Source organism: Danio aesculapii, chromosome 18 (genome assembly GCF_903798145.1).
Source record: "Danio aesculapii chromosome 18, fDanAes4.1, whole genome shotgun sequence".
NCBI lineage: Eukaryota > Metazoa > Chordata > Actinopteri > Cypriniformes > Danionidae > Danio > Danio aesculapii.
The window spans coordinates 17,889,289-17,916,614 of record NC_079452.1 but is presented as its reverse complement, the minus strand read 5'-3'; the positions used below and the strand labels follow the sequence as shown (position 1 = coordinate 17,916,614).

The 27,326-nt window shown below is 39.9% G+C and overlaps 1 protein-coding gene across 4 annotated transcripts in view; it reads left to right on the top strand.

Annotated features, from left to right (window-relative positions):
* LOC130245295 (spectrin beta chain, non-erythrocytic 4-like) overlaps positions 1 to 27,326 on the top strand; it is a 131,916-nt gene that overhangs the window by 1,920 nt on the left and 102,670 nt on the right. For all 4 annotated transcript variants that reach the window (XM_056477940.1, XM_056477938.1, XM_056477942.1 and 1 more), the window contains exons 2-5: positions 15,752 to 15,919; positions 18,693 to 18,844; positions 19,358 to 19,531; positions 26,757 to 26,848. In XM_056477940.1, coding sequence (XP_056333915.1) covers positions 15,775 to 15,919; positions 18,693 to 18,844; positions 19,358 to 19,531; positions 26,757 to 26,848 — 563 coding nt within the window. In that variant the 5' untranslated portion in view covers positions 15,752 to 15,774. The remainder of the gene's footprint in view (positions 1 to 15,751; positions 15,920 to 18,692; positions 18,845 to 19,357; positions 19,532 to 26,756; positions 26,849 to 27,326) is intronic.

The following is a 27,326-nucleotide window of genomic DNA, read 5'->3' as shown; positions in this document are numbered from 1 at the left end:
TTCAGCAGAAGAAAGACTAATAAAGCTTTTGAACCAAGTAAAGAGTGAGAAATGATTTTTGGGTGAACTATCCCTTTAAGGAAATACATCATGCTGCACCTACAGTTGCACTCATAGCATGTAGCCTAGCATATCAGAAATGAGCACTTTTTTGAAACATAAAATGCTTGTCGAAATTCGTGGCTTATTATGTAGTTTAGAAGACTTGATATGAGTTGAAGATGTCTGGTTTACAGATTTGGGTTGCTGGAAAACAATAGGCAGGACATGTGAGTCATATTAAGGTTAAATGCAAGCTGTAGGTTAGATGTGTTTGTGTCTGCATTGCTGCTGCTTGTATTGTCTCCTGGATTTAATTTGCAGCCTTACTGTATATGGTATTAAGATAGCAAGTGCTGCATTGAACTACACTAAATATATTTGTTAAATAGATTGTTAAATGCTGCATATAATAGGTTGAATAAGCACATTTACATAGGATATACTCTAAAAAGTGTTATCGTAAAGGCTTATTTATCATTGATTCAACCCATAGGTTGGTTGTTAATTTAGGTTGATTATTAAATTGAATATTTTGTGCATAACAGAAGCCTTTTATGGAGCACTCTTAACGTAAATCTTCCAAAAGGTGCCGTGAAAAACAGTTTCTGGTTCATCAACGAACATTTTAGTGAAAAGGTTTTTAAAGAAACACAATTTTTGTAATTTTGAATGATTATTGGAAACTTATTATTAACAATATTAATTATTATGTTTTATAATAATATTTTTTCAGGGTTTTCACCTTTAATATATGTTGGACAGTAGAGAGCATTTACAGGAAAGCAGAGAGAGGGGAAGCATCGACATAGGACCACGAGGCAGGAATTGAACTCAGGTCGCCGAGAGCACCGGAGTACATGTGTCGACGCACTAACCATGTGCCATCAACTTATCCAGCATTTGTTTTACGCAGCGGATGCCCTTCCAGATGCAACCCATCACTGGGAAACACCCATACACTTATACTCTACGGACAATTTAGCTATGTCTTTGGAATTGTGGGGGAAACCAGAGCACCCGGACGAAACACATGCGAACAAGGGGAGAACATGCAAACTTCACACAGAAATGCCAACTGACCCAGCTGAGGCTCAGACAAGTGACCTTCTTTTCTGTGAGGCAATTGTGCTACCCACTGCGCCACCGTGATGCCCCTCTTATTAAATGAATTAAAAATAAAAGTTAATAATAAAATTAATTTATAAATATTAAAACTAGGGCTGTCTAATTCAATGTCAAAAATCTGATAATGAGAAGGTTGCTGGTTCGAGCCTCGGCTGGGTCAGTTGGCATTTCTGTGTGGAGTTTGCATGTTCTCCCCATGTTCGCGTGTTTCCTCCGGGTGCTCTGGTTTCCCCACATGTCTAAAGACATGCGGTACAGGTGAATTGGGTAAGCTAAATTCTCTGTAGTGTATGTGTGTGAATGAGTGTGTATGGATGTTTCCCGGTGATAGGTTGCAGCTGGAAGGGCATCCGCTGCGTAAAACATATGCTGGATAAGTTGGCGATTCATTCCGCTGTGGCGACCCCTGATTAATAAAGGGACTAACCCGAAAAAAAAATGAATGAATGAATGAACATAACATGTTTTATGATTATTCTAAAAATATTAATGAAAACATGCAATGCGTAAAGAAGAGAATTTGAGGATAACCCTTGCCTTTTTAAGGGCATTTTAATTTCTAAATCTGATTTATATGAACATTTACACTTAAATTTACTCATTTACCATACAGTTTCATGAAAAGTGACCAACAAATAAAGATAATATAATGAAACATCCCAGCAGGCATAGGATGTCAACATGATGTCAGATTGACGTTGTACCCAAACATCATGGAGACATTGCATTCTGTTTGGAAAATCGGGTTGATGTCAGAACCCAACGTCATGCTATCAATGTCCAACGTCAAACAGACATAGCATTTTTGGTTAATTTCCAAAGTTCAACCTAAAATCAACCAAATATCAACGTCTAATGATGTTACAGCTTGACGTGGTGTGAACGTTAGCAATATAACGTTGTATTTTGGTTGCCGTACACGATGAATAAATGTCAGTATTTGACGTCAATAGTCAATATGACGTTGGTTTAAGATGTTGACTCGACGTTGGATTTTGGTCACTTTCTAACACAACCTAAAATCAACCAAATATCAACATCATTTCACATTGTTATTGGATGTCAAAATAACATTGTCTTTAGATGCTGGCGGCCTAAATCTAACCTAATATTTTAAGGTCAGGGCATTGTCATGTACTGTATATTAACTATAGCGTAGCTTATTGTAAATCTGTAATAAGACCATGGCGCTTTATTTTTTTCTTTGCAACAACAACTTATTGTTTAATAGTCTTACATCCAGTGAGTTTGGTGCTAAAATAAATCTATGTAAATATATGTTCACATAAACGCAATGGTGCATTTTGTAGACACTCAGATCTGCTTATAAGTGAATGTGTGTAGTCCGACTCTATTGACGTCATTGACCCCCAAGCTGATTTTCAGAGGAATAAATTCTTCAAGATGTCTATATTTACTTAATTCAATCAAGAAATGAAGGAAGGTGGCAGTCAGCAGAGAGAGAGAGAGGAGCGGTTCGCCCAGGGACTGACGGCCTTCATGTTAATGCAGCGTGGCATGCTCTCCCTCAGGTCCTCCTCGGCTCTTTGAGGACTGGATCACTGTTTTATTCCCCTGAAAGCAACCTCGCAGTCTGGGAAGAAGCACCGGCTCCTGATCTGTATCTCACCCATTTGAGTTTAAATGCAGAATGTCCTTTTTAAAGGGCAGTTACGCAGATTCTTCTGTCAGATTGTCCTCGTCCAGCGTGTCTGTCCCTCCGTCCTGAGATTATCACAATGATTTAAATTAGGCCAGGGTGATATGCTAAAAATCACAATATACAGTTCATCTCATATCCTGAAAACGATAAACATCATAATACAGTAGCTGTTCTGTAAATATTAATAATTAATAGTTTATATATGTTGACCACATGGAAAGAAGTGATTCAGCATGTACATTTAATAAAGTTCAGTTTCAAAAGGTTTATTTTATTTTCAAGATCTGAGGTGAACTATCTGCTGCTGCTTTCAGTAGTATGGCAATAAATGTCATGTAAAATGGCATTCAAACTCATATTGTTAGCATTTAACACTGAATAAAGCACATGAGGTGTGCCTGAGGTGATCGTTGTCTGTTGTTCACCTCTGAGAAATAGAAGTCGTTTCTAATATATCAATTTGAGGTGTTGGTTAGGACAAAAACTCCTTTTAATATGGAGAATATTCCAATCGGGTGCTGTTGCTTTTATTTAGAACACGGTTTAAATCACTCGCTCCTGTCTTCAATCTGGCAACCTGCGCTTGCGTTTGTTTTGATCCAGGAATGCAATACCTAGTTCAACCACCGAGTGTCAAATTTACATATTTACTGCACCTTTAAGCTGCTTTGACACAATTTACATTGTAAAAGTGGTATATAAATAAACATGAACTGAATTTTCAAAAGTCACTCTTTTAGCCATTTATATGGAAACGCAACAACAACATTTTCAAACTAAAAGGTGCTGTTAACATTACATTAGTGTGTTTTACTTTTTAAAGTTTTGTTGTGGTTGTTCCTGCTCCAGCACATTTATACTACTCCAACCAGGGCCAGATTAACCAATGGGCCTTATGGGCACAGGCCCAGGGACCCGTGCGCACTTGGGGCCCCTGCGAGGGGAGGAAAAAAAAGCCAATTTTGGAGAGTCAACTTAGCCAACTTTTTAGGCTAAGTGCAAATAGCGCCCCTAGTTGGAATAAGCTATATTCACGATTTCAGCACATCGATGTCTGATTGACCTACACTTTTGTCCGACACCTCTCCCTCCTCTGGTAACATGCTGAATCCGTTACCCCGATCTCTTCCAGGACCTCGCAATATACAAATTAAGCACTGTATGTACCCCACTGGCAGATTATTTAGCTTGTTTTAAAGAATAAACTTAATTTAAATTAAAGACGTATTATTTCTGAAAACAAAACAATATTTTTTGCTTGTCTAGAAAATGCTTCCTGATTTAAGCATTTTTAGATATATGTACTGTAAACAAGACAAGCAAGAAGCATTTTTGGCAGTGAGAGTGGCAGATTTTTTTAGTTTTTAATTTTTGTTTATTCATTCATTCATTCATTTTCCTTCGTCTTAAGGCTGTTTTATATACCTCTGTGTCGAGTGATCAGCGTGACCCACGGTGCCTGCCTTGCGCATAGTCATGCATTTATTCTTCTGTGTGCTGTTTGTGTTGCTCTACAATAACACTTCCATAACGCTAGCTGGCAGTAGGTGTTCATGTTCCTCTGTGTTGAGTTTTTTGCGGGTGTTTTGTTTTTTCTGAACGCTACAAACTCGCTCATTCACTTGCAACAACTTTAATCATAAGGTAAACACAAAACAAAAGTTTCCATCTGGAGCTCCTTCACAGGACTCAACCCTTGTAAACACTCGCTCCATTGGGCTTGCGACTATTAGCACTGTCGACACTCGTCACCGCTACCAAGCTGACCAATCACAGAGCTTGCGCTATGCGTCGTTGCGACATGTAGTTACTTTTTTTGAGAGGTGCGCTTCAGCATCAGCCACGGCGAGGGCTATGTGACCGCACGAAGGCTGTGCCGGACCATACACGTGCACTTTTATTCATTAGGGGTTGTCGCAGTGGAATGAACCACCAACTTTTCCAACATATGTTTTATACAACGGATGCACTTCCAGCCGCAACCCAGTACTGGGAAACACCCATACACTCGGAGACTCTCACTAACACCCATACACTCTCACACTATGGGTAATTTAGTTTATTCAGTTCACCTATAGCGCATGTGTTGGGACTGTAGGGGAAACCGGAGCACGCGGAGGAAACCCACGCCAACACGGGGAGAACATGCAAACTCCACACAGAAATGCCAACTGAAGGAGCTGGGACTGGAACCAGTGACCTTCTTGCTGTGAGGCAACAGTGCTAACCACCATGCCACCCCTAGTTTTTGTTCAGTTTTTGACAAAACAAACCGAAGCAAGCATTGTCAATCAGTGATTTTCAGCCAATACACTTAAAGGACTGTATATCACGTCTGTTTCCCCATGCAGTGTGAGATTCATGATCATCTGTTGAATTCTTGTGTTTGTTTCTTACATACAGTAATCCCCCTTATCATCCTCATCATTGGTGAAGTGTGTGTGTGTCGGTAAGGAAGGTGAAGTCTGAGCAGAGTTTGTGTTTGTCAGCTCTGCAAGAGAGAGTAAGATTTATCGACTGGCCGCTACAGTGAGGAAAGTCCAGCGCTCTGCCAAAAGCGTACAATAATGAGCGATACTCTGCAGCAGAATAAAGGCTTCAGCTCCAGGCCCAATCCACACACACACTCGCGAAAACACACACTCTGTCAAGCAGAACCACTGATTCACCTTAAAGCTCACAAGAGAAATGACCTCAAGGAGATGTGCTGTAGTCAGTGTGTGTGTGTGTGTGTGTGTATACATGTGAGCACATTATGAGTGTTTGGGTGTTCATATGAGTGTATTTTTGCATTGAATGTATGAGTGGGTCTGTGTGTGTGTACGTGTGAGCACACTATGAGTGTTTGGGTGTTCATATGAGTTTATGTGTGTGTGTGTGTGTGTGTGTGTGTGTGTGTGTGTGTGTGTGTGTGTGTGTGTGTACGTATGAGTAGACTATGAGTGTTTGGGTGTTCGTACTGTATGAGTGTATATGTTTGTGTGTGTATTTTTGTGGTGAGTGTGTGTGTGTATACGTGTGAGTAGACTATGAGTGTTTGGGTGTTCGTTTGAGTGTGTTTTTGCATTGAATGTGTGAGTGTGTGTGTGTGTGTGTGTGTCTATGTATGTGTGGACACATGAATGTGAGTTCATGTGTGTATCGGAGTACTGTATGTGTACGTGTGTGTGAATGACAGTATGTGTATGTGTGCTTATGAGTGTGTGTGTATGTGTATACGTGTGAGTAGACTATGAGTGTTTGGGTGTTCGTATAAGTGTGTGTGTTTGTTTGTGTGTTTTTGTATTGAATGTATGAGTGTGAGTGTGTGTGTGTGTGTGTGTGTGTGTATACGTGTGAGTCAACTCAGTGTTTGGGTGTTTGGATGAGTGTTTGTGTGTGTATTTTTGTATTAAGTGTATGTGTGTGTGTGGGTCTGTGTGTGTGTACGTGTGAGTAGACTATGGGTGTTTGTATATGTGTATGTGTTTGTTTGTGTACTTGTATTGAGTGTGTGTGTGTGTGTGTGTGTGTGTGTGTGTGTGTGTGTGCGTGTGTGTGTGTGTGTGTGTGTGTGTGTGTGTGTGTGTGCGTGTGTGCGTGTGTGTGTGTGTGTGTGTGTGTGTGTGTGTGTGTGTGTGTGTGTGCAAACATGAATGTGAGTTCATGTGTGTATGGGAGTACTGTATGTGTTTGTGTGTGTGAATGGCAGTATGTTTATGTGTGCGTATGAGTGTGTGTGCATGTGTATGGGAGTATGTGTGTATGTTTATATGTGCCTGTGCAGATGAGTGTGTGTGTGTGTGCGTTCATATGAGTATGCTGTATGTGTGTGTGTGTCTGTGTGCATATGTGAATGAGTTTGTGTGTATGGGAGTACTGTATATGTATGTGTGCATGAGTGTGAGTGTGTGAATGGTAGTATGTGTATGTGCGCGTATGAGTGTGTGTATGTGTGTGTTTGTACAGTATGTTTGTGTTCATATGAGTGTGACTGTGCATGTGTGTGTGTATGCGCATGTGTGTGCGTGTTGGAATATGTGTGTGTTTCTGTGTCTGCATATGAGTGTGCGTGTGTGTGTGTGTGTGTGTATTAGTACTATATGTGTGTGTGTGTGTGTGTGTGTGTGTGTGTGTGAGCACCTGGTATTCACTATGTTGTTTGTACCAAATGTCCCCTCAATTAATAGCCATACCAATACATTTTTGACATTGTGGGGACATTTGGGTCCCTATGAGGGAAACGGCGCATGAATCGCAGTCTATACAGTATAAACATCATTACGTCTATGGGATGTCCCCATAAAACATGAAAACCCAATATTGTGTGTGTAGGTGTACATGTGTTTGTGTTTTTGAGTGTATAATTGTGTGTGTTTGCGTGTGTGTGTGTCTGATTTCGTTAATGGTGTACGTGTGAACGCCTCAAGTCTTCTTGTGCTCTCACAGCTGTGTTTGTTTGTCAGACAGAAACTCATGTCAGTTTGATCCTGCGGTCAGAGGCCTGTCATGTCTCTGGACAGCAGGTGCCGAGCAGGAATAAAGGCCCGATAGGCTCAGTTTGAGGACAGACTCTTACTACAAACTCCTACTACTGCGAGATCAGAGAAGTGAAACCCGACTGGGATTGTTATCGGATACTGAGGCTGTGGAAGAGATACATTGCACATTAGTTTTATTTCTTGCTAGATTTGTGTGTGTGTGTGATTTTTGTTGTTGTTTTTTTATTAATATGTGAATGCTTATAAAAAAAAGAACTGGACTTGTAAAGTAAATAAAGTTTATGTTAAAGTTACTGGTGGGCCGTTAACATGAGACTTAAAAAAATCGCCGTTAATCTATTCTCAAAGTCGAGAGGGGAGCTGGGTCTATTCTACGCCAGCTATGATGACTTTCACTTTGATATTTGAGCGTGGATGTATACATGACCGGTGAGCCGTCTGACAAAATGTGCCCTTCTGAATCAAATCAGCAGGATGCCTGACTTTAGCTGCAGTTCGGCAGTTTCACTTTAACTCATGAACATTTCATTCATGGCGCTACGCGGCACGCCGCTGAGCGGTGCTTCTGGTGTGTAACCTACTTTAGACACTTATTTTACGTCTTGTAAAAAGGGACATAATAGGTCCTCTTTCATTTTAATTTCTGGAATAGTTTTTGTTAAATATATATGAGTATCGGCTCTCTAATATTGAGAACCAGGCCCGGATTGGCTAATCGGGAGGGCTGGGAGAATTCCTGGTGGGCCGGTCCGTTTTTTTGGCCGCGAGGGCCGGGGTCCTTAGATGCTTGCACTCTCAGCATTCGCACTTTTTCCAATTATTTATTTATTTGACCACAGCCTCTCTCTTTTTATTCATTATTTTGCCACAGCTCCGCTCTTTTATTTATTTTCTCGCAGCTCCATGAGCAAAATGCAGCCTGTAGGTTAACGATGACGTAATTATCATTCGACCCCAAACAGCGGCACCTTAGTGAATATAAGAATTCGAATAATTAATATTAATGAATATTACACCTGCTTAATGAAAATCAGATGATTCACTACATTAATAAATCTGACATAACTTGATCAGGAATCTTAAAAGGGGACAAAAAGATTAAGCCATCAATAGAAAGTAATACTGTGGTTAAAAGAGTTTTGTAGATGACAGTGCAATACTTTTTTCTTCCTCACGCACTGATATAGCAGTGCCATTGTGGTCCAGTGGTCAGCACGTTACGTTACGACGCTGCTGTCCAGAGTTCCAACCTCACCTGTGTTTACTGTTAAGACATAAATTACTGTTTGGGTTACTTATGTAGGTGTACATATTTTATTTGTATTTTTTGTTTGACCACCATTACAAATGACTGGATAAAGAATTTTGCACAGAATACATATTCAGATATTGCAGGAAAGGACATTGTGATGTTTTAAACAGTGTTAGAGATTTAGCTCCCCTTTAATCTTCTCATATTTATGAAAAACATTTGAAGTTCTAAAGCAGCTGTGTCCTTGAAAAAGACGTGATCTTGTCATTAGAAACTGAATTGGAAATGACCTTATTTTAATATAGTCAGTCGTGAATTGAGGTGGGCCCGTCTAAGGCTTAAAACTCCAGGGCTGAAAAGGAGTCCCACTCCTGCCGTGGTAGAACACAGTGCTTGATCTGCTTCACTGTTTAATATAAAAACATATCATTCAGGCGTTCCTTTGAATCTATTTTGGGTTTCTTTCTGTCGTTTCTTTTGAAATCACTTGAAGCGTCTCTTGGGTGATATGTCTTTGTGTACGGCATATTCACGAATTTTTAGTTTTACACTTTGTTCTAAAGATGATTCTCTATTTTAGGCTATATTTGTGTTTTTGATGAGAGCAGGGTGAGTTTAATATGATTGTGATGTTTACTTTTTGACAGGCAGGAAAATGTCAGTCAGTGTGTTGAAACAATAAAAGACATAAGCATATGGCCTGGATACTGTACAGTACCTCCCCGTTAAATATCGCCAAGCTGATTTCACCAAGCAGGACATGTTCCTTGATTAACATCTATGTTGATCCTGGAACAACATTCCAATCAGCCAATCAGAATTAAGGGATATATTTAGAGTTTATATTAAGTTTAGGCTTACAGGGGCGTAGCGGACATTTTAAAAGTGGGGAAGACGGCTATATAAGATCATACGTTCATATAATTATTAATCCCCTGTTTCTGAATGGTCTGTCTCTAAAAGTGAGGGGGACGTATCCCCCCATCCCCCCGGTTGCTACGCCCCTGGGAGTAGGGAATTGGTATGGATTACATTTTCCAACAAAAATGATGTTCCAGGATCAACATAGATGTTAATTCAGGACCACGCTATACTTTGCAAACTCATGATGTGTTAAATATCATCGTTTGTTTAGAAAAATGCCAACAGCGCGTCCTCCATATCCTATACATTGCAGGGTGTTGTTAATGTAGTACAAACTCACAATGTCAGGTGAAGGCCAAGGCATTGATATAAACTCACCAGCATGCTCCTTGTAGTATTCCTTAATGATTATGTCTGTAACGCATGGTGCATTATTCTGTTGCATTGAATGGGTGGAATGAGGTTTACATACTGCCAGCTGTCAGAGATTGTGCTGTTGGCATAAAGAATGTCCAAGAAAAATGAAAAAGGTGTAGGGAATGGGGCTGCATGATATTGGAAAAAATGGAGATTGTGGCTCAGTGGTTAGCTCTGTCGCCTCATAGCAAGAATGTCGCTAGTTCGAGTTTCTGTGTGGAGTTTGCATGTTCTCCCCGTAAAGGCGTGGGTTTTCACTGGGTGCTCCGGTTTCCCACACAGTCCAAACACATGCGCTATAGGTGAATTGAATGAACTAAATTGGCTGTAGTGTATGAGTGTGTGTGCGCATGTGAGACTGTATGGGTGTTTTCCAGTACAGGGTTGCTGCTGGAAGGGCATCCGCTGTGTAAAACATATGCTGGAATAGTTGGCGGTTCATTCCGCTGTGGCAACCCCTGATGAATAAAGGGAAAAAGCTGAAGGTAAATGAATGAATGATATAAATAAACAGGATTACACAGGATTTATGTTGTATTAATTAAAAAGTGCAACACGGGCTTATTGTGGATGCATACCCCTATGTCCATGTCTGGAGAGCGTGAAAAATGTACTCCGAGGAACGTTTAGCTTCATTTAGTCTGTAAAAACGAACGCTATGATGCAGTATGACGCCAGCGCCGACAGCTTCTGTTCCTTTTCGCACTAACAACTGACCACTTACCTCTGTGTGGACTGCTTTTCTAGTGTTAATAGTTTGCCCGGTGGCTCGCTGTGTACGCTGGTGGACTTAGGACAGTGTTTCTCAACCACGTTCCTGGGGGACCACCAGCTCTGCACATTCTCCTTGTCTCCTTAACCAAACACACCTGATTCAGATCATCAGCTCATTAGCAGAGACTGAAACACCTGTAATGAGTGTGACAGACAAAGGAGACATATCCAAAACATGCAGTGTTGGTGGATCTCCAGGAATGTGGTTGAGAAACACTGACTTAGGACATGGATAGGAGTGGGCCGCAGGAAAACTGGTGTCTGAGTCTGGTGAAGAATGGTTCTTAAAAAGCAGGTAAAACAACAGCAAATAAATAACAGGTCGTGGTAAAAAATCCGAAAACGTAGTGAAATCATGCGGCCGCGATGGCTTTTCTTTTTTCTACATCAGCTTTTGAAAATAATTTCGGTTGGCTTTAGGGAAGGGAGTGGCTTGGGTCAGTCAGTCAGTTCAGATGGCTGAAGAGTGTGTTGTTGCACCCTCTGGTGGATGTACGCAAAAAGAGCACGCTCAAACAGCACTCGCAGGAGATTGTCAAAAAAAAAAAACGCACACGTCGGCTTCTGGCGCTTTCGCGAAAACAAAAACTGTGAGGAAACGTACCTCAGAGTTAATTTTTTTCGCTCTCCAAAAATGTTGACTGGGGTACGTATCCGCAATGAGCCTGGGTTGGAACAGTGGCAATGTTTACCAAGAAATGTTCACCCACAGGATAACCTCACGGTGTTTATTTATTCCACAAATACTGTTGTTTTCATATTTCATATTATATTGTATATATCATTATTATTAGGGCTGTAACGGACCCGTACGGATCACAACCGGATCACAGTTCGGAATGCACGTGGCCCGCGGATTAATAACTTTCTGAACTTGTAGGTTAATTCAACATTCATAACAATTGCAGAGAGATCGCCTCTCGCGTCATTCAAATCACGTGTATAAAAGCATTTTGGCTTCCCTGCAGTTTAAAGATGACAGAAAAGGTTGTGGTGGGACATACCTAAATGCTTTCTTAGGGTGTTAATTAATCTGTCACTGTTTGTTTAGCCTGCATTAATGCATTGTAAAGCAGTGTAAAGCTGCACAATTAAATATTAAAAGACCATGATCTCAATTCAAACCCGCGTAACATGAGTGACACATTATAATGATTTGCATATGTTTATTAATCCTTCAAAGCGCTGCATTCAAATCTGCATTTGATCGAGAGAGATTCAGTTTATACACTTTTTCAGTTCGTTACAAACAATTAAATAACACAGAGGTACTGGGAGAACAGTGTATAGTTCAGATATAAACACTGATGCTTATGGTAAAGATTAAAACCACCGTTTAATTCATTTTCGACTTAGTTTCTTTATTAAACCGGGGTCGCCACAGCATAAATGAGCCACCAACTTATCCAGCACATGTTTACGCAACGGATGCCCTTCCAGCCGCAACCCATCTCTGGGAAACATCCATACACACTCACTCACACTCATACACTACAGACAATTTAGCCTTCACAATTCACCTGTACTGCATTGGACTGTGGGGGAAACCGGAGCACCTGAAGGAAACCAATGCAAACGCAGGGAGAACATGCAAACTCCACACAGAAACGCCAACTGACCCAGCCTAGGCTCAAACCAGCGACCTTCTTGCTGTGAGGCGACAGCACTACCTACTCCACCGTTTAATGGAACTTTTGAAAATGGAACCGTTTAATGAAAATGATGTCACTGAATAGGTTTTCAGAAATGATCCACCTGTAATGAAACATGAAGTTTAATGTGAATTGTTGAATCAAGATGTTAGATTTTTGTATTTAGCATTATCAGCAACAGTAGCGAAGATCATTTTTCGTATTGAATATTTTCTCTGTTTTCTGCTGGTTCTTTCTTGATTTTTATTTTCATTTAAATTACAGGTTCTAAGTTCTGTTTGTTAAAACCAATTGGGTTTTTGCAGTAATATTTTTGTATAAATGAAAAGCAATTGATATTTGTCTCCTCCCTTTTTTGCTGATCCGAAAAAATGGTCCGATCCGTGACTCAAAAACCGTAGTGTGATCCGAACTGTGAGATTTGTGATCCGTTACACCACTAATATATATATATATATATATCATATTACATGTACATGTGTATATCATACAACAATTAATAAGAATGTGTTGATTTACTGTACATAATTCAAGTATATATGATCACACTCAAAGAAATATTTTTGCTGCTTGTTCTACTTATTTATAATGAGCTGAATCAACACAATTCTTGAGTTTTTGGGGGGATAAATTAATTGTTTTATGTTCAATCAACTTAAATTTGTAAAAACAACTGAACTGATTTGTTTTGGTATTCTGTATATATGTATATATGTATATATGTAATGTATACACTTTAAATATGTAAGTAGAATATACACCTAATGCAGCGTATCTCTTTCTATATCATGGTGAACCATGTAGAATATTGGCCAGGGTGTCCAAAAGCCACAGTGTGTGTAAATGTGTATGTGTGTTATTATGGGGGATGGTGGAGTGAGATTTTGGGTTTATGAGCACTGGGGGAAGGGAGCACTCGTTCTGTTTGTGAGCTGCAAGAAAATAATGACTGACATCTCAATGAACGCATGAAGAGAGTACCAGATCACACCTGTCACACACTCTCTGTTTGTTTACTAAGCATGAGAACGGTCACTGTACGCATGGAAATTCATGAACGATATCACAGACCGATGATGGGCCGCTTGTTCTCTGGCAGGCCGTGGAGAGAGGCTTCTGGAAGGGGGATGGGGTGAAGGATTAGCCTCCCGAAATCTATTAGAAATTCATCCATATGAAATTCACTTATCAAGACGCTGAAGGAAAATAAAGAGCTGCTTACTCGTACTGAGAGTAGGTGAATCGACCCAGTTGTGCTGTATTTCTTGTAAAAAGGTCACATGACGTCATGAAGCTACTGTACATCAGCTTGAGAAATGGGGCAGTTTTTTATTTTGCTTTCACATGAATATCTGACTCGGGTAACTGACTTGCTGAAGCTGAATACTGTGTTTTTGTGGTACAATATAGTAGACAATTAAATGAAAAGTAAATGTGAAGGATCTTAAAGGGGGGGGGGGGGTGGGGGCAGGGCATTTCAGATACCAGAGAGTGTTTGATTAGTCAAAAGATTTGATGAGAAACTGAAATATGAGGTGACATCAAAAAAATCCTTGATCCATTTAGGCGGAAGCGACAAACTGTAAGCATTGGATGTTTATATCAGTTTTATATCTTCTGAATGAAAATTTTGACAGTGTTTTGGAGCACACTAGCTTATAGATATGCTTAAAGCTAACAATTTAAATATCCCCTTACAAAAAAGAACTGCAGTAAACTGAAGTAAAACTGCACTACTACTGCAGTACAACAGCAGTTTCAAGAGTTCACACTTAGCTGATGATTCATCAAAAGCTTGTTTGGCATGCTGTCCCGGGAGAGAGCCCGATCCTCGAGCCCAGGGCTCCCTCCCGTTTGCAGAGCGAGAGGAAAGCTTGAGCTTGGTGGATCTCAAAACTCCCTGGCTGCAGTAGCTAAGGGAACCCGTGAGAAGAAGGGAGCTAGACAAGTGCCTGATTTGCTAAATCTGTTATGCATTATGTATGCCTTTGGATGGTGGGAGGAAACTGGAGAACCCGGGGAAAACCCAGGCGGACACAGGGAGAATATACAAACTCCTCACAGAAACGTCCACTGGCCTGGCGGGGATCTGGGCCGGCAGTGTTCTTGCTGTGGGGCTAACAGTGCTAACCACTGGGCCACCATGCCGCCCGATCCATGGTAAGGAGGAGAATGGGGAGGAAGGGGGGTTTCTTCCAGATGAAGATAATGTGGACTGTTAACTGTGGTTATTTATAGTAACTTAGGAATCATATGATTGGAAGATCATGATTAGCTAAGACGAGACCGGCTGTGATAAATCATAAGCATGTGATCATCTCGAAATTAGTTTATGAATAAACTTAGCATATAGAGGTATTCATTCATTCATTTTCTTTTCGGCTTAGTCCCTTTATTAATCTGGGGTCGCCACAGTGGAATGAACCACCAACTTATCCAGCACATGTTTTACGCAGCGGATGCCCTTCCAGCCGCAACCCATCTTTAGGAAACACTTGTGCTGCTGTATTCTAGTATGCCAATGGTGTGGTAAGAACTGTACTGCACTTGTGTTCCAAGGGGTTTGTTCTTCAACATCTTCCAAGAATATTTAATACTTTTATTCAGGGATGTTTTTGGGATTCAAGTAATTTTCTCATTAGAATTTTAAGAGTTTATTTGCAAAACCGAATAATAAAAAATAACTGCTGTGAACTGAACAGTACAACAGCAACTGTGATGCAATAAAGTTCAACAGCCAGTACAACTGAAGTAACATTAAATAAACTTGAGAGGGCCCAAACAAAAATGACTGCAGTTAAACAAATAAACACTGCTGTTTTTTAAAGAAACACTGCAGTTTTAGTTAACTTCAGAAAAGTGCAGTTTTTTGGACACGAAAAACTGCGTTATTTTTTTATTTTATTTTTTGGGGGGGTTTTTACCTTTATTGGGTTAGGACAGTGGAGATTTTACAGACAGGAAAGTGTGGGGAGCAGAGATAGGGGAAGAATCGGCAAAGGACCTCGAGCCGGGAATCGAACTCGTGTCGCCGTGAGCACCTTGGTGCTATGTGTTGACGCACTAACCACTAGGCTATTGGCGCCATAGAACTGCCTTATTTAAATATGTAGCAGTATTAGTGCAATTCAACTGAAGTACTACAAAACAACTAACTGCAGTACATCTACTGCAATACAACTAAAGTACTTCCACAATACAACTGCAATACAACTTCATTACTTATTTCCTGTTATCACTTTTCCTGCTCGGTGGACAATGATTTCCAAATGAGGTTTCAGCACTTAAGTTGTATTGCTGAAGCACTACCACAATATATTGTATTGCACTTTTCAGAAGTGTAACTACAGAAATGCATCTACAATACTGCAATACATAATAAAACAATCTAATTCAGGAAACAAAAAGTCCAAATATTTGCTTGAAGTAAAAAAAAAAAGTTTCAAAGTTTGTTCTTATTTGTTTTCTTGACTGTCTGCAGGGCTGCTTGAGGAAGCGGGCGCGATGGCCAATGCCTCAACAGACCTGGACAATGCTGAGGCCCAGAGACAGCTCAACAACAACAACAGGCCAGCAGGCACAGGATTCTGGGAAACACAGTCCACCAGCGCCAAACTGTTTGAGTGCTCCCGCATCAAAGCACTAGCCGGTACTGTTTATATATATATATATATATATATATATATATATATATATATATATATATATATATATATATATATATATATATATATATATATATATATTTAGCAGAAAGGAAATTTTTTTAACACATTTGTAAACATATTAATTTTAAAGAGCCCATATTATACATGAAATAGGGTCATATTTAGGTTGTAAGGGTCTCCAACAACAGTCTAATATGCATGCAAGGTCAAAAAACACTTTGATGGTCTTATAATCTGCATTTATTTTTACTTAATTATCCCAGCGACTCCCATATGAATCATTCAGCGATTCATTTGTACCCAAACCCGTCCTCAGCGCCAAGCTAATCTGCGCTGATTGGACCGATGACAGCCTGCTGCGATTGGTCGAAACTGACAGCCTTCAGCGCGAGACAGAGTGAAATGCCCAGCTGCTAAACAACAATATAAAAGTAGTCACAGTGCACACACGCTTCATAGTGTAAGGTGTGGATTTTAACTGCCAGTGGGTGAATGTAAACACAGACGATGCACTTAAAAAAACAGACGACAAACTATTTTATTGAGCAAAAACTCCAAGAACTGGCGAGGAGGCCTTCACCCTCTACCTGCTCTTTTCACACAGACGCACACACAAACACACACACACACAAACACCTCCTCCTCCTCCTCCTTAGAAGACACAACACCAATAGAGAGGGAGACGTCCGCGACACCTCGCTCACCACCCGCGTCCTGAGTTATATCTGCGACACCCCCCGTCCTCACTTTGCTAACGGGTCACTTTTGTTTTCACTTTCGGGTTGAGGGCGGCGTGATCGTCCATAACCTAGAGCGGCAGTTCAGCTTGCTGAACCGGCCCTGCGCAACACACGCAACACACACACGCAACACACACACACACACACACACACAACCCTCACCGTTCGCCTAGACTAGAGCGCCAGTTCAGCTTGCTGGGTGCAATTTAGACAGCTCCCTTGAACCTGAGCTGAAATATTTTGAAACTTGACCGTTGCATATGTGTAGGAATAGCTGGCGATCCGTAAACAAAGCGAAATGCGTCGCGTTTTCAACGTGGCTTTACACGCGATATGAGAAAATAGAGTTAACCTGATACAGCACACGCGGTTACAAGTAACAAAACACAACTAAATACATAATTTGCAAGCTAGAGTAAACGAGGCAATAATTTTAATCGCACGTACTTACACTGGTGAAATGGGGGAAGAAACTGATCCATGATGCACTGATCCATGTTCAGACAGTCTTTACTGATCCTTCCTTTAACAAACCGATGAAGTCTTTTTTTTAAGCATGTAGTTTCCAGAAGCACTCTGGGCTATAATGCTGAGATTTTATCTTTGGGTAGGCTGTCGATAGTATCCATCTGCACAGCGTGACTTCATTCCACCGGTGTCTGTGTGTGTCTCTCTGTGTCTGTGTGTGTGTGTGTGTCTGTGTGTGTGTCTGTGGGGCTTTTTTTCTGTGTTAGTGGGCGGGGCCGCAGGTTTCAATTCTCCTAGTTTGCGCGCGCAACTACTTCTGTTTCGTAGCCGCGTCATCACGAAGCACCTAATGACTCGTTATCAAGACGACTCGTTTGAAGCACTATGAGTCGACTCCTTTATAGATGAATCAATAGTTTTAAACACTGTACACTTACAGATTTAAGCATTAGCTGGATATTTCACTTCACTTAGAGCTATGTTACACACTACATGGAAGGGCATTTTCAAAAACCCATAATATGGGCTCTTTAAAAACATCCCGCCATCATTCATTCATTACTTTGAGGAGCTGAAACGGCTGAAACTGAATAGTTCTACCTACTGATAAAGCTTAATATTTGTTTTCACAGTATAAAATGTGTGTAGTTTTGGTGAAATATAAAAGAACTGTAATCAATAAAATGTGCATCATGTTAATGTAAATGCATGTGAAATATTCAGAAAAAAGTCAATTGTACTAGCTTTCTAGATATGATATAGGTATCTAGACATATTTATCTAGATATGATATAGCCAGTCACATCTATTCTGTAATAGTTAAATCACAATGAGTTCATGCATCTGGCTTATTATTATATAGCTGTATTCTACTGTAACATGCTATGTCAGTTAGCATTGAATATAAATCGACTTTATTCTTATCGACCTTATCCCTTTTGACCCTAGCAACGCCCCTGATCCTAAGTCAGTGTGAAATCAAAATTTACAATGTTTAATTTGCTGGCATGCGTTGTTATTCTTTAGGTCAGGAGTGTCCACACTCGGTCCTGGAGGGCCGGTGTCCTGGAGAGTTTAGATCCAACCCTAATCAAACACACCTGATGCAGCCAATCAAGCTCTTACTAGGTATACTAGAAACTTCCAGGCAGGTGTGTTGAAGCAAGTTGGAGCTAAAGTCAGCAGGACACCGGCCCTCCAGGACCAACTTTGGACACCCCTGCTTTAGGTGAACAATTCATCCATGCAAGTTAATCCATAAAAAAAAGCTTGTTTTAGTAATCTTTAATCAAAATCTGACTATCTGCTTCTGCGTTTGGAGAGCTGCTCTTTTTCTGTTGACGTCAGTTTGACACTTCAGCCACAATATTTATAACCACGCCCCTCTTATCGTTAGTTTGCTATAAGGGAATGATGTGCAAAAAGAAAACCCCGCCCCCTACTCAATATTCAGTTTCAGTTAGAGGTACATCAACATGCCGAAAGACTCAGCAACTTCCGGGTCACACAGACTTTAATGTTAATTGTGTTTTGGTCATGCTATCAGATGAGAGGGACGCAGTACAGAAGAAAACCTTCACCAAGTGGGTGAACTCTCACCTGGCGCGCGTGTCCTGCCGTATCTCTGACCTCTACAATGACCTGAGAGACGGATACATGCTGATCAGACTGCTGGAGGTGCTGTCAGGAGAGCTGCTGGTGAGTTCGCCGTCCACACACTGCTCTAGGGCTGCACGATATTGGGAGTGCATTAGTATTAAATCTAATAAACGATCTGCAAGCATGTAGTGGAGGGTGTGGAGTTTGCATGTTCTCCATGGGTTTCCGGCGGGTGCTCCGGTTTCCCCCACAGTCCAAGACATGTGCTGTGGATGAATTGGGTAAACAAAATTGACCGTAGTTTATGAGTGTATGTGTGAATGAGAGAGTGTATGATTGTTTCACATTACAGGGTTGTGGCTGGAAGGGCCACAAACATATGCTGGAATAGTTGGCGGTTCATTCCACTGTGGCGACCCCTGATAAATAAGGGACTAAGCCAAATGAATAAATGAACTTGCTTTTATTTGATTGTGCTAAACTTGCGATTTAGTCAGTTTCCTAATCATCTAATCAATTATTATAATTATTATTATTGTTTTTTTCACGCTTATATAATTGTCTTTCGAAGGATGAATGCAGAAAGCTTGAAGTTCTTGTTTCTGTTTTAAGCCTCGGCCCACGAGAGGCAGGATGAGGATTCACTGTCTGGAGAACGTGGACAAAGCTCTTCAGTTCCTCAAAGAGCAGAGGGTTCATCTAGAAAATGTTGGATCTCATGATATAGTGGATGGCAACCACCGCCTGACTCTCGGCCTCATCTGGACCATCATCCTTCGCTTCCAGGTAAGATCTGCTCCACTGCTGGGAGTTTTTTTTTTGTACGTGCATTGAAGAAGCTGTAATATAAAGTCTCTGTGATCTGATGTGGGCTGATCTGTAAAGAGGTGGGGTTGTTTCGTGCTGTGGGGGTGTTTGATTCTCTGTCTGCCCTTTATGGCCCCTGTTGAGTGTGTGATCTCTTTCTCTGTGGTGCCCGTGTGGCTGTATGGCCGATTGTCAGTACCTGCATTATGTACTGATGGATAGGAGTGGAGTTGGCAAGATGGAGTGAAGTCAAAGGCATCATTTCAAGTCACTCACTTTATGTGCACTTACTGTGTCCAGCAGTATGCATGTGATCCACAGGACCATAGAGTGACCATTGTCTCATTTTAGACTTTAAAAGGGTGCTTCACTGTAAAAAGCGATTAGTTGACTGTACTTAAAAAAGAGAGTAAACTTGTTGCCTTATATTGGGGTATATGCACAGCTAGTGTTTTTCAGCAAATGATATACTTCAGGTGAAAGCTTAATGTGACTATTTTCAATTTCATATGGTTCATTTTACAGCATCTATGTTGTAATGTAATTACAATACATTCAGTTAAATAGACTTTAAAGGTGCTGTAAGTTTTTGACTCTTCTAAAGCATGACAATACCATAATATGTTTGCAGATATTTAAGAAACATGCTAAGTGAATCTTCTTGTTTATCTGAAAAACAATGCTGAAGTCAGATATTCTGCTTTGAAAATGTGCATTTTGTGCTGCAGTGCTGTCATTGTTGTGGTTCTTTTAACCCGCCCAATGCCACTTTAGCCAATTATATTTCAGCACCCCGGGTGTCCTTGGTAAAAATTCATTGATTCATTCATTGGTGGAAATTCATTCCTGTGACTGAAATGCGACCTCTGGTGGACAGTAGCAGACTCCGAAATGAGACGCAGATTTAGAGTTCCACATGAGGTTATTAATTAGCAAATAATATAAATTTTATGAATGTAAACATTAGGTGAGCAGGTTACATTGTAATTGCGTGTCCTAACAACACGCTACATAACGAGATTCGCAATGATGAGCAATTTGGCTGTTTGCACCAGAAGAAACGTGACAGAAATGTAAATACAGCCATTCAGAAGCACCGAATAGTGCACTTACTCACGAAATGATAAGGTTTATAATCTAATTAATACATATTAAACCTCTTTAACATTATTAAATGCACATGCTGAATCACTATGTGTTGGTTTTGAGTCTCAGTTCTAAAGTTCCGTTTCAAACGGTTTATTTTATTTTCAAGATCTGAGGTGAACTATCTGCTGCTGCTTTCAGTATATGGCAATAAATGTCATGTAAAATGGCATTCAAACTCACATTGTTAGCATTTAACACAGAATAAAGCTCATGAGGTGTACCAGCTGGTCACTGATTATCCTGTTGTCCACCAGTAAGAAATAGAAGCCGTTTCTAATATATCAATTTGAGGTGTTGGTTAGAACAAAAACTCCTTTAATATGGAAAATATTCCTTCTGTCACGTCCTGTTGATTTTATATAGAACACTCACTCCTGTGGTCCTCAATCTAATAACATGCGCTTGCATTTATTTTGATTCAGAAATGCCTAGTTCAACCACTGGGTGTCAAATATACATACTGCACCTTTAAGCATTCATTTAGTTGTTCGAGCGTAAAACGAGATGAAAGACCGTGTAACCTTGAGCCGTCAGGATCAGCAGGCAAGCGGAGAAACTCCATTGAAAATACTGGGGTAAAATAAGCTGTCATATTATAAAGACATGGCGAGTAAAAATAGAATTGAATGCAGTGCTTCTTGTCTGGTCTAAGACCCAATTTATATTGCATATCTCTCAGTCAGTGAAGGTCACTGATTTTTAAAGAAATCAGTCCTTAAACGTGGCTATTTTATAATGGAAAGACTAAAATTAAAAGTCTGTGTGCATATACCGCATTATTAAGCAAGCAAAATATCTGCATTATTACAAAAGTTAAGGCAACAGGTTTACTCACTTTTTTTTAAGTAAATGAGGGCCGTACAGAATCAGTGGACTTTATTTGCTATTTACATGCAGAATTGTGCACAAAATCAGTGGATTTATGCAGAAGGAATTGAGAGCACAGTAGCTAAACTAAAAACCTTAAAAAAAAAGAATAATATATATTTAAGCTAAACTTTTATTTAAGGTTTACAATGCAAATCTAATTAGAACCACTTGTTTTGTAAATAATGTAAGTCTAATACAATAGATCTATTAAAAGACAGAAAATAGTACTTTACAAACTGTAAACACAAACATAACTTTCATTTAGTGGGTGTTGATCTTATTATGTAGAAGCTGGGTTAAGTAAAGCTATTACATAACAAAGTGGCCCTTTCCACAACCTGTCATTATTGACAGATTTTCTTCAATGTGAACTGTATTTAGACTAACAAATGATAAAGCTTTACAGCTTGCAGGAATGTTTTTTTGTACAAGGACCTCTTGTACTATATGTCAAAATATCAATATCAAAAACTTTTTTTCTCATACTGTACATTTTGTCAGATCTGTTGTAATGACTTTTTATATCCCCATCTTTGTGGAAGAATCCAGATTGCTCTGATTGGTCAGATGCCTAAATCTCTTCTCATTGGTCAGCTGGCCTTGTCTGCTGTAATTGGACAACTGGCTAATCTGTTGTGATTGCTCAGGTGGCCTTGTCTGCTCTGATTGGACATCTGGCTAAATCTGTTGTGATTGGTCAGCTGGCCCAGTTTACTTCGGTTGGTCAGCTGGTTAAATCTGCTCTGATTGGTCAGCAGTCCTTGCCTGTTCTGATTGGTCAGCTGGCTAAATCTGCTCTGATTGGTCAGCAGTCTTTGCCTGTTCTGATTGGTCAGCTGGCTAAATCTGCTCTGGTTGGTCAGATGGCCTAGTCTACTTTGGTTGGTTAACTGGCTAAATCTGCTCTGGTTATAAGCTGGCCCAGTTTACTTTGGTGAGTCAGCTGACCCAGTATGCTTTGGTTGGTTAGCTGGATAAATGTGTCTAATTGGTCAGCTGGATAAATCTGCTCTGATTGGTCAGCTGGCTAAATCTGCTCTGGTTGGTCAGCTGGCCCAGTTTATTTTGGTTGGTCAGCTGGATAAATCTGCTCTGATTGCTCAGCTGGCCCAGTTTACTTTGGTTGGTTAACTGGCTAAATCTGTCCTAGTTGGTCAGCGGGCCCAGTTTACTTTGGTTGGTCAGCTGAATAAATCTGCTCTGATTGGTCAGCTGGCTAAATCTGCTCTGGTTGGTCAGCGGTCCCAGTTTACTTTGGTTGGTCAGCTGAATAAATCTGCTCTGATTGGTCAGCTGGCTAAATCTGCTCTGGTTGGTCAGCGGTCCCAGTTTACTTTGGTTGGTCAGCTGAATAAATCTGCTCTGATTGGTTAGCTGGCTAAATCTGCTCTGGTTGCTCAGCTGGCCCAGTTTACTTTGGTTGGTCAGCTGGCCCAGTCTACTTTGGTTGATCAGCTGGATAAATCTGCTCTGATGGCTCAGCTGGCCCAGTCTACTTTGGTTGGTTAACTGGCAAAATCAGCTGGCCTTGTTTGCTGTGAATGGTCAACCTCTTAGAGGCTGTGTCAAAAATCTATCCTCCCTTAAACATAACTGGTTTCAGGCACTAAAGTGCAGAGCAGTCGCCTGGCGTGTATTGTCTATCAGTGAATCAGTGGTGGCAGATTACCCAGAATGCCGTGCGTCTGCAGCCCAGTAAGCTGATGCTGTTGTGTGACTCTGGATGCAGGGACTGAGCGAGTGTCACTCGATCCAGCCTATGTGATCTCAGGGTGGGGCTGTCGTCCTGTCCGCTCTCACCTCTGTCCCCTTGACGTTCTTCCTCTTCCTCTTTCTCGTTCATTCATCCTCCCGCCTCCCTCTGCAATATTGCTTGTTATCTGCCTCTGTAAATGCCGGAAGGTCTCTCCGCGCCCCTGCTTATCTGCTTTTCTACCCTCCCTCTCTCTGTCTCTCTGCTGGAGTTCAGTCTGCTCAGTCAGCAGGTAAGGCCGAACACTGCAGCAGCCCATCATAGACAGAACCAGAGACACCACAACATGCAAACTTCACTGTCTTGTGGACCAGAGACGGTACAGATGTAGATCTCGCAACTTAGGATACACTTTATAGGGTGACAAAGGATTCACATTTGCTTTTTCTTGTCATGTATTATTCATTATAACTCTGTGTTTACATTCTTACTAGGGCTGTGCGATTAATCGAAATCGAATTGCACTTTAAAACGTTACGATTAGCTAATCGCAAGAGGGTGCCATATGAAATATCTTTGTGTTATTTAGCTTCCCCTGCCCAGAGCAAACACATGACTGCCGTATGTGTGTGATAGTCTTACTAGCAATTGAGTGAGCCTAATTGAGTGATGAGTGTCTGAAAGTATTACCAGTGACACTCAATCTAATAGCGAACAACAGCAAAGTACAATTTCAGAGTTGTTTCAGCCATGTTAGTTTGCTGAGTGTTCTGTAGTTTCATAATTCTTATTATTTTTTGTTTGTATTATAAGCTAGACTAGGGATGGGCAAACTCGATCCTGGAGGGCCGGTGTCCCTGCATAGTTTTGCTCCAACCCTAATCAAACACACCTCCTTGTAGCTTTCTAGTGATCTATAAGACACTAATTAGGGTGTTCAGGTGTGTTTGATTAGTGTTGGAGCAAAACTCTGCAGAGACACCGGCCCTCGAGGATCAAGTTTGCCCATGCCTGAGCTAGACTATCTCCCTAATTTGAGTTCAGCTTGTTTACAGAAAGGTAAGGTCATTTGATTTGTGTTTACTGTTTGCTCTAGAGAGAAATGAGTGTTTCATTTCTGAATGTTTAAGAATAAATTTGAATAAATGTTGAAGTTGATATCTTTAAGTTCCGTTTTTAAACTAACACTCACTGCATTTTAGCAGTAAGAAGCTACGATACAGATTATTGAGCTGAAGCTTGACTACAAAGCAAAATCGTGAATCAAATCGAAATTGCAATATCTGTCAAATAAAAAATAAATCGCAATTAGATATTTTCCCCAAATCACACAGCCCCAATTCGTACTTTTTTTTTTTTTTGCTATGTGGATTTGTTCGTTTGAAGCATAAACCTCTGTACGTGTTGTTACATTCATGCTTAAAGCAAGAAAAACTACCTTACCCATAGGGGTGCACAATATGATACTGCAATACTTATTTTTTCTGTGATATATGTATATATCAGTTGAAGTCAGAATTATTAGCCCCCCTGAATTATTAGCCCCCCTGTTTATTTTTTCCCCCTATTTCTGTTTAACGGCGAGAAGATTTCTTCAACACATTTCTACACATAATAGTTTTAATAACTCATCTCTAATAACTGATTTATTTTATCTTTGCCATGATGACAGTACATAATATTTGACTAGATATTTTTCAAGACACTTCTATACAGCTTAAAGGGACATTTAAAGGCTTAACTAGGTTAATTAGGTTAACTAGGCAGGTTAGGGTAATTAGGCAAGTTATTGTATAACGATGGTTTGTTCTGTAGACAGTTGAAAAAAAATTGGCTTAAAGGGGCTAATAATTTTGTCCTTAAAATGGTTCATAAAAAATTAAAAACTGCTTTTATTCTAGCCGAAATAAAACAATTAAGACTTTCTCCAGAAGAAAAAATATTATAGGAAATACTGTGAAAATTTCCCTGCTCTGTTAAACATAATTTGTGAAATGTTTAAAAAAGAAAAAAATCAAAAGGAGGCTAATAATTCTGATTTCAATTGTATATGTATATACAGTTGAAGTCAGAATTATTAGCCCTCCTGTATATCCTTTACCCAATTTCTGTTTAACGGGGAAAAATTGTATATTTTCAACACATTTCTAAGTATAATAGTTTTAAATAACTCATTTCTAATAACTGATTTATTTTATCTTTGCTGTGATGATAGCACATAATATATTATTACATATCTTTCAAGATACTAGTATTCAGCTTACAGTGCAATTTAAAGTCTTAAGTAGGTTAATTAGGCAAGTTAGGGTAATTGGCCAAATCATTGTGTAACGATGGTTTGTTCTGTAGACAATCTAAAAATGATTGCTTAAGGGGGCAAATAATATTGACCTTAAAATAGTTTTAAAAAATTAAAAACTGCTTTTATTCTAGCTCAAATAAAACAAACAAGACTTTCTCCAGAAGAAAAAATATTATAGGAAATACTGTGAAAAATTTCTTGCTCTGTTAAACATCATTTGGGAAATATTTGAAAAAGAAAAGAAATATTCACAAGAGGGCTAACATCAACTGTATATTATGATATTATTACAATTTCACCAGATGGCTTAAAAACACTATTTGGAAATAATTGATTAATTTAGATTGATTGGAATGATTTTATAGAGGAGTGAATCATGCATGAAATATTTATTCATTCATTCATTTTCTTTTTAGCGTAGTCCCTTTATTAATCTGGGGTCGCCACAGCGGAATGAACCGCCAACATATCCAGCATATATTTTACGCAGTGGATGCCATTCCAGCTGCAACCCATCACTGGGAAACATCCATACACACTCATTCACACACAGATTACGGACAATTTAGCTTACCCAATTCACCTGCACGGGCATCAAAGTGGCGCAGTCACAATCGCCTCACAGCAAGAAGGTCGCTGGTTCGAGCCTCGGCCCGGCCAGTTGGCATTTCTGTGTGGAGTTTGCATGTTCTCTCCATGTCGGCGTGGGTTTCCTCCGGATGCTCCGGTTTCCCCCACAGTCCAAAGACATATAAAACATTGATATAAACATCACTGACAGTGGAGATTCCTGCCCTCTGCCAAATATTAAATGTTTTAATAGGTAAAAAGTTAATAGGTAAGACCAAGTAAGTTAATAGGTAAGACCAAGGGCAGACATTGAAGACGGAAATGATTTCAAAGTTGGAACCATATTCGTAATGAGTGCCAGACAATGCAGTTACTAAAGGGATAGCGTGAGGGGACTGCAAAGTAATGTGGCTGGAGAAATTAGATTTTTTAAAATATATCTTCTAAATAATTGCTGAACTGTATTTAAAGTGTGATTTCTTCCACAGTGCATAGATGTATATCACAATAACATGATTCAGACCTGATATGAAGTCCTGCTGTTTAGTTTTTTCATCAGATTGAAAATTCTCATTTCAGATTACAACAACTTTTTTGTTGTCTTTTCTCATTCCTAACAGATTCAGGTGATTAAGATTGAGACGGAGGACAACAGAGAGACTCGCTCAGCTAAAGATGCCCTACTTCTGTGGTGTCAGATGAAAACAGCGGGGTAAATATGCTAAATACAACCATTTCATAAACACTACTGCGCAAAAAGACTTAGGGCACTATTAGATCTGTTCTTCCAGCAGTGGTATGATGGATAAATGTAATTATTATCTTTTAGTTTACACCCGAACAGAGAAATTATAGTTGGAGATAAACACACTTTTAAAACCAGTTCGTGACAGTAATGAACTGGCCTCCACAGAGTCCAGACCTGAATATAATGAAGTATTTACTTGGACTGAGAAAAAAAAAACTAATTTAAATGTAATTAAATAATTAACACTGCCTAAATCTTGGGGAATTACTTAGAGAAGCATTATCTACTTCAGGGCAGAAGAGTTTAAGATGTTCTTAGTGCCAATGGAGATTACACTAAATACTGATTTTTACCAGAAAATATTTAATTTAATTTTGTTTTGTGTACATATTTTCTGTTTGCATTTTAATGAAGATATTAAAAAAACTAGGATGTTAAGCAC